This window comes from Stegodyphus dumicola, chromosome 10, assembly GCF_044657685.1.
Source record: "Stegodyphus dumicola isolate Sdum_Otavi_A_Nest chromosome 10, ASM4465768v1".
Lineage (NCBI taxonomy): Eukaryota > Metazoa > Arthropoda > Arachnida > Araneae > Eresidae > Stegodyphus > Stegodyphus dumicola.
Window position 1 is genome coordinate 127,549,884 of NC_140777.1, and position 18,213 is coordinate 127,568,096.

Below are 18,213 nucleotides of genomic sequence, written 5' to 3' on the forward strand. Positions count from 1 at the left end.
CTATAAACATATATAATTAGGTTATATATCTGTAAAATTAATGACACATTAATAAATAATTCGACATTTTTTCCAATAGGAATAAATTTCTAAAAACTGGCTGTACATATACATGCTGTAGTCAATGTAACTGAATAATTTTGATGACTGGATATTATCTTTTAGATATTTATTCTTTGTTTTTGTTTCATAGGTTTAAAAATTACGAATCATCTGCCTCATTCAATAAAAAGAGAACTTGAAAACAGTAGAGATGCAGATCAAAAGTCGTCATCACATTCCAATTCTAATGAAATGTATGTAAATGGAACAGAGAGTGTGGATGAAAAACAAAATGTGCGTAGAAGCACTAGGCAGAGGAAATTCATGTATGATAACCTGAATCAAACATGGCTTTTAGCTTCTAGTATTCCAGAATTTTCCAAGTTAGAGTCTTTGTTTTCCACTGACCAAAGAGATCCTAGAGAAGAAGAACAGTGTGTGACTGTGAGACCTCGCAGATCAGTTAGGAACCACAGCTCAGAAATCAGGCGGTTGGGTTTATCTCCAGAAAGCCTTGTAAGTATATTTTTCATTGTGTTATGTCTTAAATGTGTGCTTTTTGTTTTAAAGTTTGCTTAGCTCATATGTTTTCTTATATTCTGCTGTATACTTCAATATGTTGCTAAAGTATGGTAAATGAAAATATGCAGTAATTTAAAATTAAGAACAAAAACATGTAAAATGTTTCCAAGCAGGTCATATATGTATAATATTTCACTGCATAAAATTAAATCACTTTAGGTATAATGTTGAGTATTTGCTATATCCCAGTTTTTTTTTTCCTTCAGTAGTTAAGATCATAGATACTAGAGTAGTAGATTTTCATTAATGCAGACAGTGAAAATGGTTGATTTTTGTTCACACTAACAGGGGTATATATACTGTTTGAATAGTTAAAACTTCACTCTGTTGAGAATAACGTAAATATAATATTTGCTTGTGACACTGGTAGATAAATTAATAAAATAAAATATAATAAATTAATTCTCAGGAAACATTTGTTACAAAACAAATGTATATGCATGTACAGTATGGCTTTCCCCCCACTTCATGTAGTATAAAGAACAGATAAATTGAATCATTTTGTGCTGATAACTCTTGATTGTTCTTAACAATTGCTTTGTTTTTATATAGTTCATCTTAAAAATATCTCCTACTGAAGAAATTCGATGGAAATTGAGTTTTTAAATTAAGATAAAAAATATGAAAACAAACTACTAACTTTAATTTTGCTATAGTCCTTTTATTCTTCATTTTAACATGAATGTTTCCCCTTTCTGCTCTAAAAATAATAACTATTTTTGTAGTATATCAATCTTTACTGCATTGTTTCAAAATTATTCCCTATTATACTATCTTACATAACACTAAAGAGCAGATACCTTTTAACCAACTAGGTTAAAGATTTCAGTTAAGAACCAAAATTTTTAGACTGTCTCTCTCCTGCTTCTTCTAAATGCATAGTCACTTTTCCTTTTTCTTCACTCTTGTAAACATGCATGTGTGTCACTTCTTTGTATTGTCCATTGTCTGTAGCTGTGCTAAGCTATCAAAAATGTAGCCTTCATATTGTGCCTATAATGATGTGAATTAGATTACGTGTCTTAAGAATTAGCTTTATCCAATAATGAAATTATGTTGAATCTACGGCTGCATCTGTCTGCAAGTGTCATCCTTCTGTGCATGCAGTAAAGACTCTCCAAGTTATTACAAGATAATAAACTTCTTCAGTCCATTGTGTATATGACCAAGATGTTTACATACATACTATGTTATTAAAATTTCATACAAGCTAATACTGCTATTTAATTTGCTTAAGGAAATGTAAAAAATTAGGAATTCTTATCAACTATGTAATATAAATAAAGTTTTGTATTCTGTTCATTCTATAAATTCTTTAAGTTTACATGATCAGTCTGGCTATTTCACAAGCCAGAGAAATAGAAAGCAACACTTATTTCAGGTACCGCTAAGAGGCTAATACAAGATAAGAATTTTTCTTTCAGAGACTGATGTTTGTTTTCAACATTTTTTCCTATTTTATAAAAAAATCTGACATTTGATATCCATTTTCATCTTTTCACTGATAATATTCAGCTGTGGTTACTTTTCGGTTTCCTTTCATTGGAGATAAATGGAAATAAAAAGAATTCACTAGTTTGAAAAAATAAATTCTTGAAACAAATCATGTTTCAGGTTTGATTTTCCTTTGGGCAACCCTTCCTTTTTCAAGAAACTTTTATTCACATTAAATAAGATCTTTAACGTAGAATGTTCATGTTCTTTGGGACAGTGGAGAGAATTTATCTTCACTAACTGAAAAGCCATCTTAGAATGGACATTGCTTAATTGAGAGTTCCCTGTATATTCGTTTCATTCTTGGTTGAATGAGGTAGCTGTGTATGTGTCTTCATGTTCTCCTTCCCCGTGTTCAATAGAAACAATATTTACCTAGCTAAATATTGTTTCTATTGAAAGTTCTGTATGATTTCTTGTAGATAGGTGGTTGTTCTGAAACTGCATCTAATAAAATTACTTATACTTGTTTCTGTTAGTTGCTGTTTGTTATATTTAATGCAGATATGTAAAGTAGTTAATTAGTTAATTATTCTGTTAAATCTATACATAGGTAGCAGTTTATCACAGATCAGAATGAGGCATGTTACTCAACTACTCAAATTACATATATATATTTTCATAGTCTCTCACATCAGTGTTCAAAATAGCAAAACATATAAAAAATGTTTTTCAAAATTATGCGAGTAATTTATTTAAATTGCTTTCTGAAATGGAATGCATTTTTTTGCTTGATTTATGTACAAAATTATTAATGTCAAAATATCTTAGTTTGGGGGAGGAGGAGTGGAAAAGGTTTTCATTGTGGTAGCTTTTTTAAAAGTATTTGAGTAAAGAAAGGATTTTATTTAATTTTATAAATGGTTCAGAATTTGAACGACATTTCAGGGAGCACAATGCTAAACAGTGAAGCTAAATAATTTTTTTCCCTGCATTTTATAGAATTTTTATCCCTTTGCTAAGATAGAGTATGTACTTAATAATCGTGTAAGATGTGATGGAGATTATATACTTCTATCAGATAGATTTATAGACTTGTGTCAATAACCCTTGTCAGGTGTGTGTCTTGACCCACTCTTAAACATTCATAGACTAGCCTGCATTTAAAGAAAAACACAAAATTGTAACTGTCTGTTTTATTGTAACAATTCTGAAAGAAAATAAGTCATTCCTATTTGAAATATGAGCATAGTTTTATGTATCATACAGACAACTAAAATCTGAGTTATTTGAAGTTTTTCTCATAGCAATGACAATTATACCTTCCTTTTAAACTATAAATATATGCACTTGTTTATACATTATTGCAGATATGTGTTACTGCAGTTTAAATTAAAGGCATGATTGTTTTAGAAATACTTATTAATGTATATCTAGAAGTCTAGAAGCTCAAAGGAATGTTATTTCTTCTAATGTGTACCTATATATTTTTGCACACTACTTCTAATCTATGAGTTGATCTCTGAGTTAAATGGATTTTTCTCATTACATAAGGAGACATGTGATTTATTATTATTATTATTATTATTATTAACAGTGTATAATTTTTAACCAGTTTTATTTTTCTGTGCTCTTCTAAATGATAGGAATATGAAGATATGTATAGTCGAGTAAAGCGGAAAAGGAGAAAAACTGTACATCATAGTTTCTACACTCGGCGTATTTCTCAAGATGGAGGAAGTATGGCAGATACTGAAGATACTGACCAAAATGGAATATCAGATTCAGATACCATTGATGACCGAAGTGACTTAGGAGGTACAGAAATGCTTTTGTTTTCTCACTGTATTCTGTATCATAAGGAAATTAAAAAATAGTAGAATAATGTTTTCAAAAACATTTTTTTTTTTTTTAAGATCCTAATAAGATTAATGCAAGTTGAATTGATTTGTTGAGACATGGATTGTTGTCATCTAAAAATTTTATATATGCTTTCATCTTTATGCATGTGATAAAATTCCATTTGATGACGTACATGATTGAAGTTTTGTGAATAACGTTTTGATTTATTGAAGCAAAGAAGAGTTTGTACCTTCAAAGAACAAATAAGAATCTGTAATTTTAAATTAATTAATTGACTGTAGTGAAAGTTTCGAGCATAAAAATACATGAATACCTATATTTATTAGCTTAGTAATTGTTTCTTTGTTATTATTATTAGATTTGAAACATTTTCAACCAAGCTTATTCTTTTTTATATTTTTTTATTCTTTTCTAAAATCATTGATAAATGTGTATTCTCTTTCATGTATAGGTAGTGCTTAACGTATGATGACTCTTTTTTAGGATAGACAGTATTAAAGTTTAAAATCCTCTAATTTAAGTTAACAACTAGCATATACATTTATTATTTTTGTATGCTCAACGCAGTGTAATTATAAATTGCTGCACCTATAAAGTGCAGTGTATTTCCTTCGCCTGTGTTAGTTTTCATCACTTGGTTGATGTGGTAAATAAAAATACTCTGGAGAATCAAAAATATTTAGAGAAAGACATGCTGTGGTTACACAGTTTTGGAAGAAATATGATATTTATCATTGTATCCAGAATATTGGAATTTCACAGTAAAAGTTTCAGAACAATGTTTTCCAGGAGTTTGAGAAAAGTTGTTTCTGCAGGAAGTGTTGAAAATATCATGGGACAGTGTGGTGAAATGATTGAAATAGTATGTATGCTGAATCTTAACATGAATATGGAGGATGTAGAAAAATTAGTGGCTCACAAAGGACGTGAACTGACTGGTGGCAATCTGATTGATTTCGAAAATGGAATACTTGTAGGAAAAAAAAAAAAGAATAATGAGAAAGGTTCAGAAGAACCATTAAATCATTTACTACAAAAGGTTCATATTCTAAATTAAATCAAGTTCTTAGCTACTTGAAAATGTGGATCAAAACATTTTTGAGATGAACAACAATTCACAAAATTGGAAACGAAATTCAAGCAATCCATAAGTTTGCAAAATCTAATGAACAACATTTCACAAAATTGGAAACGAAATTCAAGCAGTAATTTGATGGTATCGTAAAATGAATAAAGAAAATAGCCAATCAGATAACATTTTTTATTGAGCCAAACAGAATTGTTGGATTACTTTCAGCTGCAATAAATCAGGTTTTATGTTAAATGAAAATCTAATTTATAAAATTTTGTCCATGCTATCAAAAATAAAATAAATCCCAATTTATGTCATAATTACGACAGGTTCTTTGGGACAGTACACCTCATTGGTCAAGAATTACCTGTATAAAAAAGTGCATTCACTATATGTTGCTAAGAGCAGTGGTGCTCAATCTTTAGCCTCTTGCGAGCACATTTTGGCCTACCGCGAAGCCAAAATGCACTTTCCAAAACATCAACATTTTTGTTAAACATATTTCCAATCTTATGCTATACATCTGAAATACTAATTTTGGCAAATGGGTTTGAGATGAATAATAATATTGGTTGAACTTTATGGAAATCAGAGAAGTGGAGTTCAAAATTATTTTTCAGTGCATTTAGGATTTTCGAGTATTTCTCTGTTTCAGTTGCCTTATGGTTATTAATATGGCTTGATAAATTTGGAAAATAGGTGCAATTTTTTTCTTTCATCTGATTTATCCATAAATTTGACTTTATCTGAAAAGCAGTTGCATCCCAGTCAATTGAAAAAGGGTTTTTTCTTTTCCCTGGAGATCTTCGTTCAGTCTGTTCAATTTAGCTGTTATATCTGTGAGAAAATGCAGATCGGATAAGCAATCATTTTCGTCCAATTCTTTGTAACTCTCGTTTCCAGATTCCAAGAACTGCTTTATTGGCGAAAGAAGTTCTCCAAATCTTTGAAGTACTTTTCCCCTGCTGAGCCATCTACCATCGGAATGAAGCAATAAGATTCCATGTTTGCTATCATGTTCATCAGTCAGCAATCAATTATTTTATAACGCCTTGCAAGATATCTCTTATGATTATAAATACTTACCATATTTTAACAATTAAGAAATATAAATGAATGGTTATTTAAAAAATATTTTTTGTTCATAGTACCTAATCTAGCTGGCAAGCACAAGGTTGGGCACTGCTGGCTTAGAGCATTATGTATGATTGTGAGGTTTTTTTTTTTTTTTTTTTTTTGTGTGTGTGTGTGTGTGAGAGAGAGAGAAAGAGCATAAGTGTGTTTATTATTGTATCTGAGGAAAGCTTAATCATTGAATTATTTAAAAGCATACAATTAAATTTTTGGGAGATATTTAAAAATTAAGTTATTTCAAAATCATGTTGTAATTTCTTTCTGTTCTTTAATTAGAAATTAATTGTAAATAAGTTTAAATCATTTTATTACAGCTGAACGTCAGTGTCAGTTTCAAACTGGGATACCTGTTGGTGAACCTCAAGAAGATAGTGTCGATCATGCACCAAAATATTCTTTAAGGCCAAAAAAGCCAATAACTGAGAGATTCCAGTTTCCTATAGGTATTTCTTTCAATTTTTTGTAGCATGATTGATATTTAATATATAAAACTTAATGAAACAGTTTCATAACTACTGCTGTGATCCTTTGTGGTATATTTCATCATTTATCATAACTGATGCTTTTTGTGTACATTTATAAAGATTAAATACTACTCAACCCAGTGTATCATCAACCTGTTTCACCCTCCCCTTCCCTAAGTCGTCTTGCTTTCATTGCTGATTGATATAACAAGTGATCTTTCCCCCCCCTCCTATTGAGTGCTTTATGATTATGTTTAACAGTTTGTGTTTGTGTTCAAGACTGCCTATCTATCAAGTAAAACAATACTAAATTTCTAAAAGATGGTGAAAGTTTACATCAGTTTCAATATTAAAATTGTATGTATATCCTCTTCTGCAGCATGTACGATAGACCAAAATTCTTGTTATTGCACTGTAATAAAATGTTATAGCTAGCTAGATCCATCTGCTATTTGTTACTAGTTATATGAAAGCATATCTGTGGCTGATAAAAGGATTCATTCTTTTCAACAATTATCCAGCACTTAAAAATGTAACTGTGGCAGATATAAAAACCAGTTTGTTAAGAAAATTTTGCATGTTTTCAGTTTAATTCCAAAAGAAATAACCACGTATCATTACAATGCTAGTTTTACTTATTAATTTTGTAAATATCTTTAATACTTGTATCTTTAGAAATTTTTCATAAAATTACTGCTATATTCATGCAATAACATATACACTGGTTATCATAAATTAAGTAAAAATCACAAAATGGCAATAACTCCCTAAAAAATTATCAAAACTGTGTAAAATTTGAATATGTTTCCAAGTAAGAGTAGCTGAGTAAAACTGCGATATGCAAACTAGTGGCGCTGCTTTCGAAATACGTCATATGCGAGGAGCATAAAAGTCCATGTTTGAGAGCAAGCCCACATATTTCACTGTGACGGTGACATCAGAAATTTGAGATAGCCAATTCGTAACAATGACCTCCAGGCATCATTTGCCTGCAGAACTGCGATGGAGAGCTATTGGGAGACTAGAGGCAGGACAGAGTCAAACAGAAGTGGCCAGATGGCTAAATGTGAGTCCTTCTATGGTTCATAGACTTTGGAGGCAATTTTAAACTACAGATTTGGCATCTAGGAGGTTCAGCCAAGGGACGGCCAACTACTATGACGAGCGCCGATGACCGATATTTGACATTATGTGCACGCAGGAATAGAACTGCTACTCCGACTCTTCTTAGATCCTCCCTTGCTGCAGCCACCGGAAGGTTGATATCAACATCAACTGTGCGTAGAAGGCTTCACAAAGGTGGTCTGTATGCGAGGCGACAGCCATTTGCGTGCCGCTCATGTCACGTCAGAGGATGGACCGTTTTCAGTAAGTGCACGACAACATGTCCGCTGGACGTCTGATCAATGGAGGGCGTTTCTCTTTACGGATGAGTCTAGGTTTAGTCTAGAAAGTGATAGTAGGCGTTATTTGATATGGGGAGTGCCTAGAACCGTTATCATCCGTCAAACGTCCGTGAAAGAGATGCATACGGAAGGGGCAGTGTCTGTGTTTTGGGTGGCATCTCTTTGGGTGGATGCACAGACCTCCATGTCTTTCCAAGGGGAACTGTAAATGCTCAGATTTATAGAGATGACATCCTTGATGTTTATGTGTGCCCGTATGCCAGGGCAATAGGTGATGCTTTCTTGTTACAAGACGACAACGCAAGACCACACAGGGCTCACATCGTAGATGATTATCTTCAACAGGAAACAAATATGCGCATGGAGTGGCCAGCTTGATCCCCAGGAATCCTATCGAGCACATTTGGGATGCTTTAGGGAAATGTCTAGCTGCTCTAACATATTTCATCCAACTTTCTCTTATTCCTAAAATTTCTCATGAATTTTATGTAGCCTGGCTTCATACTTCATTATTTGCACCACCCTCCCCCAAAAAAAGTGATTTTGAGCATCTCAAAGCTCCTGGTTTTTCTCATGATTGCATAGAAAACCAAAAAAGTAGTTTCATCAGTGAGAAATTAAGGTGCACTTCTTCATGAGCGAGAGCACATGTTCAAAAACATCTTGCTCTAGTTTTTCCAGTGAGTATCGAGTGCCACTGCAGGTCATCTATCATATATCAGCCAATAAGCACTACGCAGGATCAAGGTTATTTCATTCATCTTGTCGCTGAGCAGTGTGAGTGCACGTATTTTCGAGAAATAGTTTAAGAAATTATGATCTTGTTGTTTTAGTTATGTCTGCATAAAAGGTAAAATACTCATTACTTTTCAAAAATCATACACAGGTGATTTTCCTTCTATTATTTCCTGAAGGAATATATTTGTGATGTGTATCATTTGTCATTGCAGAACTCACCAGCGGCAAAGTTGCTGAACCCTGGTAGTTCGGTCCGTTGTTTGAATACCGCGAGCTCGCTGGCTGCATGGGTGTTTTCATGGTTATTCCCATGTGTAACGTGTATACGAACCAGTTTCCGTTAGAAAGTCTTCCATGAAGGCATCCCTCCCCTTAGGCAAATAGCCCTAGTGTGCTTTGCCTTAATCTCAATAAACCAAACCAAACCATTTGTCATTCCAATTTTTGGTTTTCATATGGTGGAAAGGCCAATGTTCTGGAAGCATGTGCATATACAAAAACATGATGACAACTTTAGCTGTATTGAAGAAAACAAAAATTTAAATTTTTCTATGGAAACAAAAGACAAAACATTTATAATGCAGAATGCATGTCTCTGCTTTTTAGATGGAACACAATGCAGTAGATCATGCTGCAGCTTTATTTAGAAAAATATTTCCTGATAGTGAAATTACTAAAAAATACCCAAGTGCAAGGACCAAAACAGTTGCAATTGTTAACCTTCCAGCGGGCGCGCCTTCTGCACCAACAAGAAAGGTCGCGTGTATTTCTTAGATACGCTATTATAAAAAATAAATTTTCCAGAGCAAAAATATTAAAATTAGCATGTAAATAGTTAAATGTTAATAAGTACAATTGAGTTAAATAATATTAACTTTAAATTAAGGAAAATAAAATAAGTATAAAGGAAAAAAAAAACAATATAAAATGGACTAAAGACTTATCAAACTAACTTGAAAGTAAAACAAAATTAAACTGCCAATATTTCAATTGAACTTTTATATTTTTAATCAGTAAGTGAAAAACACGTTAAATATTACATAACAAATCAATTTCATAGTCACTTCATTGCATCGGTGCAGTCTGAACAAATATGTTTACAGTGCTCTAGACAAATGAATTTTAAACAAATCTCACAGCTGAACCTCGTAATTCCAGTATGCTTATCATTTTGACAGGGTTTGCATCTTTTTTTCCCTGAAGTCATTTCTTACACAACAGCTAATTCTGCTTTTCGTTTCAACAATTTAAATTTCAGCTCACTTTGAAGAAAGTTAGGGATTCTTCTTTCAACGCTTTCCTTCACAAGAGCATTTGCTAGCTTTCGCAGATATTATCTTCTGAGTAATTTTTCACTATTATTTGTTGAATGAAATGTGTAGCTGTTGATTGCTGCTATATTCATCATAGAGAAGAAAACTACAAGAGTCCACACCTCCTTTGGTACGATTGTAAAATGTGATAATCTCAGGCTTTTTTTGGTCTTGGGTATTTTCATCTATTGCTACGTCATCATGAAGATTTGAAATCAAGATGACGTTTGTATAACGTTTGGGTACATAGGAGAGAAGTGTCATATTTTTTCTAAATCCAAAAAGACTCGTATTGGGTTCCCGAGTTTTCGCCAGCTTGAACTGATCCGGAATTTGAGGTTTATTGTTTTTCAAAGTACCTACAAATGACAATTTTTTTCATCTATTTCTTGTACTAACTCAAAACTTGAAAACCAGTTGTATGTGGTTACATTTCTTCCAGTGTTATCAATAGGTTCTGTCAACCTTTTTACAACATCTTGTGGTTTGTTGCTTACGTAAAAAGACAATCTGTAACATTCTCTCCGAGTGAATAGCACTTCTGGCAATTAGAGACAAACTTTTCAAAAATGTTTCTTATTGGAGCCAAGCGGTCGACTTCTCTTCGTTCTGCTCTTGTGTTTATGTCATTAAACCGTAAAGCTCTTAGTAAAAACAAAAATCTCTTCAAGTTCATTACTACTTTAAATTCCTCCATTCTCCACAGTTCCTCAAGATTCCAGAAATCTGTTACCATGATAAATACCAGCTAAGTAAAGTAAGCCCAAAAAAGCTTATTTCTGCTGTCCCTTATACGAGAATAATTAGACTTCACAGAACAAATAAACTTAATCGTATCTTCAGCGATGGTTTCTATCAAACTATCAGTAAAGAGGCATTTTCATATATCCAAAATATCTGTTAGATATTTAGCTTTACCGATGACTCCAAAAACATGAACACATATGTTACGAGGCGCTTGTTTAGTTTTCTTTTTATGCCATGTCCAAGAATCGATGACTTTTCTGTTTTATGAACTATATACATTTCGGAAGAATTATCATCATTATTTACCTCTTCAGAATTGCCCTCTGCACTTATCTCCGATTCTGAATCACCTTTTTCTGAAATTCGCTCTTCTTCATCTGTAATGCTTTCATCTAAAATAATGTCCTCATCACTGTCACATAAAAGCATATTTCTTATAATCTCAAGATCCTTCGAATCATTCATGTCGAGTATTTTACTTTTATTCGCCATAACTGAAAAGAAAAGAACAAAAATATCATACATGGTCGTGCGTTTGTGACGCATACAGTGCTTCTATTTTATCATTAAAAGTAATTATGCACACAAATTATACAAAATTATAAGATTTAGAAGCAAAAGAATAAATATTTTCTATAATAAAAAAGGAAATTAGATATAGCTAAAACTTACTTCAACGGTCGCGCGTATTTCTGGAATACGAATAGTAAATCTGCAGACTCGCATTAACCCCTCGAAATCCAGCAGACGACTGAAAGAAGGGCGAACGAAGAGGAGAGAATAGCCAAGAACGCGGTCATAGCGCCTTCTGCTCTACGAAAAAAATGCGAAATTAAAATCTAGTGTATGTCACACATACGCGCGCCCGCTGGAAGGTTAAAGAAATGAGTATGAAAAATAAATCTTCAGTTATTGATTGCATTATAATAGTTCCATTCTGCCTCTCTACAGGTGCGAGCAATAATATCGATTCAAAACTGTATCCATTTGTTTCTTTTCTTAATCCAGTGTCTTCAGAAATTGAGTGTAGTTTACTTTTTGTCCCCACTTTGAAAGGACATTTGACGGGCTTTACTATAGCACATCTAATTATTAAAACTTTAAAAGAAAATGCAGTTCTTCTGGTAATGCACCAGTAAGGGTAGGCTTGAAAAGTAGTGTTACAGGCATCTTAAAAAAGGAAAATTCAGATCTGCAGATTATGAGGTGCACCTGTCACCTCTAAAATTTAGCAGCTGAAAAGGGGGCAATAAGTGTGGATGAACACATTGTTGATATTTGTTATTATCTTGAAAGGAGTTCTAAAAGGAAGGAGAACTTGAAACAATTCCAACAGCTGCATAATACTGAAATAAGAAAATTTTTTAAACATGTATGAATGAGTTTTAAACATGGCTATCTTAAAAGAAATGTTTATCTAGAATCCTCGACCAACAGAATCCACTTCTCGTATTTTTTAAAGAAATAAATGCTTGTAGAGTTAAGATAAAAGGCTGTATTGAAAGTTATAAAATACCTTAAGTAAATGGGAATTTAGTTACTACTTCCACTTTTAAAAATAGGTTTGAGAAAAATAATTTCTGCACATGTGAGATCAGTTTAATTGCCAGTTCTCAAAATAATACTGCAAAATTTAAGTGTAAAGCTGATGCACATTTCTCTCAGAATAAAAAAATTAATTGCTCAAAAAGGGAAACATTTTCCGATTACTGTAAGTTTATTTTGTGAAGAACGAGTATTTATGTTTTGTCTTCTGATCTAACAAAGTTTTTTTTTTTTTTTTTTTTTTTACAATTCATTTTGCGATTTTTCATTGTACTTAACACAGTTCTACAGACAGAATTCCAATAATTTATGTTTTGCAATGAATGATTTATGATCTGTTTAAAGACATTTTATCAAAGTTTATAAACCAGTCTTTGTTTTGTCTTCTAGTTCTATATATGATATGATTTATGGTGAAATAGAAAATCAGAATAAAGATGAAGATTTGGTAATAGGGGCTGCAACTAGCAAAGTAGGGGAATAATCTTCAGAGGGTGCCAAAAATAGCTTTATTTCCACATTAGAAGCTACTATTGCTGAGTATGTGGGTACATATGACATAGATTTCCAATCAAGAATGAAGTGATTTTATTTAATAAATTTGTAGATGTTTCTGCTCTAGCAGTTGCATCTTTTTCTGATATATTTATTGAATACATTTCCAGTTTTATTTCATGTAGTCCTGAAAGACGATGTTGTTGCAACCAGGGCTGTGAAGTCGGTAGGGAAAACAACTGACTCAGACCTTCTCATATATGTGTAATTTATATACACATTTGGTTACAGCTTATTTTTTTATTATAAAAGAAGTAATAGATGCTACAGAAAAAATGATGGCATAGCAAATTATTTATACTAATTAGCATTTATTATGAAATGGAAAAACTGGCAGTAATTTCTAAAAAACAGTATAGCTTCGGCGAGGTCTTCTTTGTTAGAGAACCGTAGATCCGATAAACTTCAGAGCTGAGAACATCTTTCCGCACTAATTGAGTCATAAGAAGAGCTGTTACTGTTAGGGCTTTCAACAGGATAGATTTTCATAAGTTCTAAAAGAGGTGTCTTGCAAGAGCAATCATATTTATCTTGTTTGTATTTTTTTCATTTTATATCTAAAGGCTCTTGGTTTCTTATTTTCATTTGCTTTACCTTAGCCTTTCCAATATTATCCAAATATTTCTCGAAATCTAATTCATCACTGGAAGAGGGTGATAGAGACTCAGTTGCAGTGTCTGCCATTTGACTGTCCTGGCTTGAATACTCCAATTGTTTTGAGGATAATTTCATTCTTGATTAAAGTTCATAGATGACTTTCTTTTCCTTTTTAATTTGTTCGTCATCCAACAAAATTCGGTGTTTTGGATCTACATATATTGAACCCAGCAAGATCTCATTGTCTAGCTCCTTGTGCAATAAGCCCTCTATTTCAGAAAAAAACAAACATCACATTCTTCCATTTTCACCTCCTGTTATTTCTTCAGGTTGTAGCTTTTTTGTGGCTTTATATTGTATAGAAAGAAGAGTTTTCAGTTATTCAAAATCATTCCACAGTCTTTCTATTAGTGAAACATTAGGGTTATCTACATCTTCTAAAAAAGTTCTTAATTCTAACAACTTCTATATCATCAAATATGTACTTCCCCATTCTGTTGCTTGATCCTTTTCCTGCTCGCTTCCTAAGATTAGCCTCAAATTTGGGAGTTTTTGCTGCTGTTGCTGCTTACAACTCAGTTTGCCATTAAATTTTTTTTTAGTTCATTTTAATTTTATTTCAAATTCAAACTGTCCCACAAAAACTGGAGTCGATGTGTTTTTAGCGACTCCAGATTCCTTTTACCAAAAAAATCTGCCTAACTCCGACTCCAGGTCCACAGCTCTGGTTGCAACTGATCAATTGCAGTAGCAGTTACAATTAGAAAACATGGATAAAGTTATAAAACCAGCTGGGATTGACACCCAGTGGAGTGTAATTGAGAAACTGAAAGCTGACGGAATTGAAATGTGTAGTGAACTGTCTAGAATAAGGTTGGCCAACCTGACAATTTCCCTTAGCAAAGTGCGAGAGGACTTTCATTCTTCCCCCCCCCTCTCCCGCAAAAACGGACTAAATTTAGATCTAATATTAGTAATGACACATTAGAAAAAATCTTATTAGCAAAATCAAGGCTACATGGCAAATGCCATGAACAGAATTCTGAAGTTTCGTTCTTAATGAAAGCAAAACCTGCCACTGTTTGTAGGATTTGTACGAAAATTAATTAAAGTATTATTTTTCGTTAGAAGACGCAAAGGTACTTTTCCGTTTTGCTGGCACAGGCGATAAAGTCTTCAATAATGGTACAGCTGATGCCAAACGGAATATCCTCACTGGTAACCATTTACACCTCATTTTCAAAACAAGTTGCAGCCATTTCTTATTAGATTGATTGTTTCTTTCAATACTGGCATACAATTACATAGAATTTTTACCAGATAGTTCAATTTTATGCCCTAATGCTACTGAAGTAATTCTTGTATTCCAAATTAAGATTTAACTTGAACTCAATGTAGATAATTACTGAGAGAATTAGATTTTTGTAGCGTAGTTTATGTGAAATGAGATCACTTGGGGTGACGTGACACAAACCGGCGAATTAGGATGTTGAACTATGAAAGCATAGTAAATTCTTAAACTAATGTTATTTTACAAATTTATTATCTTTATTTATTGGCTTTTTACAGAATTTTTAATGATATTAAAATGTTTATGCCTTCAAAATTAAAAATTCTTAGAACTAATATTTGTTAACATTTTTTATGTGTATACTGTACGTTGTCGCCAATAAAGTCTGCTTGGCGAGATTTGCGCTGGCAAAACGGAAAAGTTCCGATGCAAATAATAAAAATATTTTTTTTTACATGTAAGTATTTTTGTACTGTTTGCATTTAAGAAATAATAACTGATTTTTCAGATATTAATTAGAAACTATTTAAAGTTAATTCATTATTAAAAAATATATTTTTGTCATTGAGAAAAGTCTGATTTTTTAGTGTCGTAGGTAGGCAAGTATGTAGTCATAAAATTGTTCATTTAATGAATATCTTAAGTTATCTTTTGTAAACCTGGTAGGAAGATCTACAAGATCTTAAGTTATTTATGCTGGCCAGATGAGGGGATTACTTTTTTCGTCCACAAAAATAAAGATACTGGATAATTAGCATTCTTTAAAAAAAAAAAAAAGAAAAAAAAAAAAAAAAGAAGAAGAAGAAGCAGACAAGCAGATTTTTGTGTCATTCTACAAAGAATATTTTGTCAGTTTTTATTTTAAGATTGTTTTTCTGAAACAATTTTGCTTTCATCTTGCTTTAGAACCAGTACGACCCAAAAGGTCTAACACTGCCACCATTTTTGAATCCACGCAACATCATCAGCGTCCTAGAGAACGAGAAAGTTTTAAAAGTACTGCTCATCGAACTCATATATATAGGAGGTAATATTTATTAGTTGTTTTCTAACATATATTGTTAAGTAAATAAAATTAGTTACACAAAATGATAGTTTAATAACTTAATGCATATTATATCTCAAAAAAGTTTATCACGAATTTAAAAATTTATTTTGTAGAAAAAAACATGCTATTCATAGCAGTTCTACGAGTAGCTCTAGTGATGATGAAAGAAGGTTTGAAAAAAGAAAAGCAATTAGTATGGCACGTGCTCGGAACAGGTATGTTTTATTTTTTAAGTGAAATTACCTGAACTTCAGATGAAATTCAACAGGTTAGATTTGGTTATTTCTAAAGTAAATTAAGAAAGTTTGACTTGTGTTATAATCTTCAAAGTGCTAGAATGTGTGTTGATTACTGAATCCTAAGCTGTTGAACCTGTATGTAAAATATTATATAATAGTATATAGAACATTTAGGCTGTACCTTGTGACCCTTATCCCACGATTTCCATGGGCAACATAAATCTATCCTAATTTGCTCATTCTGCAATATCTGTAGGCACGCATTTGTTACCTTTATTAAAACTAAATCATGTTTTTTAATCCCTTAACTGTCGTGGAAAACATATAATATTCACTCCCCAGTGCCACTGTTTTTTACACAGGTGCGTTTAGTAATGCCATGTATTGGGGGGGGGGGAATAAGTGCAAGTTTTGCTATCAAAAAACTGTTTACTTTGACAAAATAAAGAATAAAAAAAAAATGAAAATGCAAAATTTAATATTTAGAGTAAATGTACAATAAAAAAGATGTAAGTATAATAAAAAAAGTGTTTGTATAATTAAAAGATGTCAGTATGATAAAAATAATGTTTGTATAATAAAAATAACATTGTATAATAAAAGTAATGTTTGTATGATGAAAAAGATGTATGATAAAAAAGATCCCCAAAAAATGGAGTTTTTATCAATTTATTTTTAGACCAGTAAAGTGTTATATCAGGTTCCAGTGTTATACCTTGTAAAATCAGTATACTTAAAAGAATATATATTTCTTCTGAATTTGTTGGATGCCATAGGCAAGTTTTTCATATCAAGTTTTACTCAACATCAAGCATCTTTCAAATGATAGTCACTATCAAACATATTTGTAAAAAGAGCACCTGCTACAAACTGTAAATGAAAACGAAAGACATGAAATCATTACTTTTACCGTTTGAAAACATCCCCCTCTCTTCTCAGAAATAGTATTCTCCTACTCTGTCAGGGTCATTGTGGTGTTGCATTCCAAATAATTAATGAATAATTTTACTGGTAGCATTGAAAAGCAAATGATAGTATTTTGAAAGGGCATATATATATGCCGGGGCAGTTACCGCATCAGCTGAGCAAGGCATATATATGCACCCGTGGCAGTTAAGGAGTTATCTATCAGTAATGTATGTTGGGGAATATTTAGACTTTAAATCATGTTTTGTTTAACAGATGGATTTGGTTGTACCTTAAATTTCATTGGTTGCATAATATTTGAGATTCAGTATGTAGATTTCAAATATAAAATTGAATACATGAAATTTTTGAAGTGATGATGTTAAAAAAATTGAGCAGTCAGGGTGTTAAAATTACTGTATGGTGAATAAACAATAATTGTAGGCAGCCATATATTGAAAGGAAAAAAAAACTTCAGGGATGATAATTGAGAAATGGAGGATACTAATCTAACAGCAATTATCTTAAAAATAATACATGTATATTAATTTTACAGAATTAATGTTTTTATTTATTTATTTATTTAGATGCCTGCCTCTTAATTTTATTGAGGATGACCTCACTAAAGGTGTTTTAAGAGACAGGATGAAGATTGGAAGTAGTTTAGCTGATATAGATCCTATGAGCATAGATAAGAATGTAATTATGTTATATATAGAATTATCTTGTTGCATATTTCACATGGTGTTTTTCTTTAATGTATTCATAACATTTTAATTAATATTACAGGTATCATTTGATCACATTGGTGGACTTGATAAACATATAAGGTCACTAAAAGAAATGATTTTATTTCCCCTCATGTACCCAGAAGTTTTTCAGCGATTTAAGATTTCTCCTCCCCGTGGTGTTCTGTTTTATGGCCAACCAGGTAGGTACTAAACTTAAAAATCAGTACTAAAATATTATTTCTTGTCTGTATTTTACGTTCATTATACATCAGAAAACTTGCATGAAGTTACCGAAGTTAGTAAATAAATGCAGTGTATATATTGTACCCATTAATATACCCAGTATCATTATTCAATCAATTTACATTTTATTGATTACCATAGATGCAGTAGCTTTTAGAACAGGTGTTCTCAACTGGGGTGGATACGTCCAAGGGGAGAATTTCAGAAGGAAATGTGATCAGCTTTTTATTTTCTGTTTAGGATTTAATTCATGGTTATAGGGA

The 18,213-nt window shown here is 32.0% G+C and overlaps 1 protein-coding gene across 2 annotated transcripts in view; it reads left to right on the forward strand.

Moving 5' to 3' along the window:
* The window catches only part of LOC118187805 (ATPase family AAA domain-containing protein 2-like), a 119,881-nt gene that overhangs the window by 35,643 nt on the left and 66,025 nt on the right, over positions 1-18,213 (forward strand). For both annotated transcript variants that reach the window (XM_035358079.2, XM_035358080.2), the window contains 7 exons: positions 194-558; positions 3,705-3,876; positions 6,442-6,570; positions 15,690-15,810; positions 15,945-16,046; positions 17,564-17,675; positions 17,766-17,907. In XM_035358079.2, the coding sequence (XP_035213970.1) occupies positions 194-558; positions 3,705-3,876; positions 6,442-6,570; positions 15,690-15,810; positions 15,945-16,046; positions 17,564-17,675; positions 17,766-17,907 (1,143 nt within the window). The remainder of the gene's footprint in view (positions 1-193; positions 559-3,704; positions 3,877-6,441; positions 6,571-15,689; positions 15,811-15,944; positions 16,047-17,563; positions 17,676-17,765; positions 17,908-18,213) is intronic.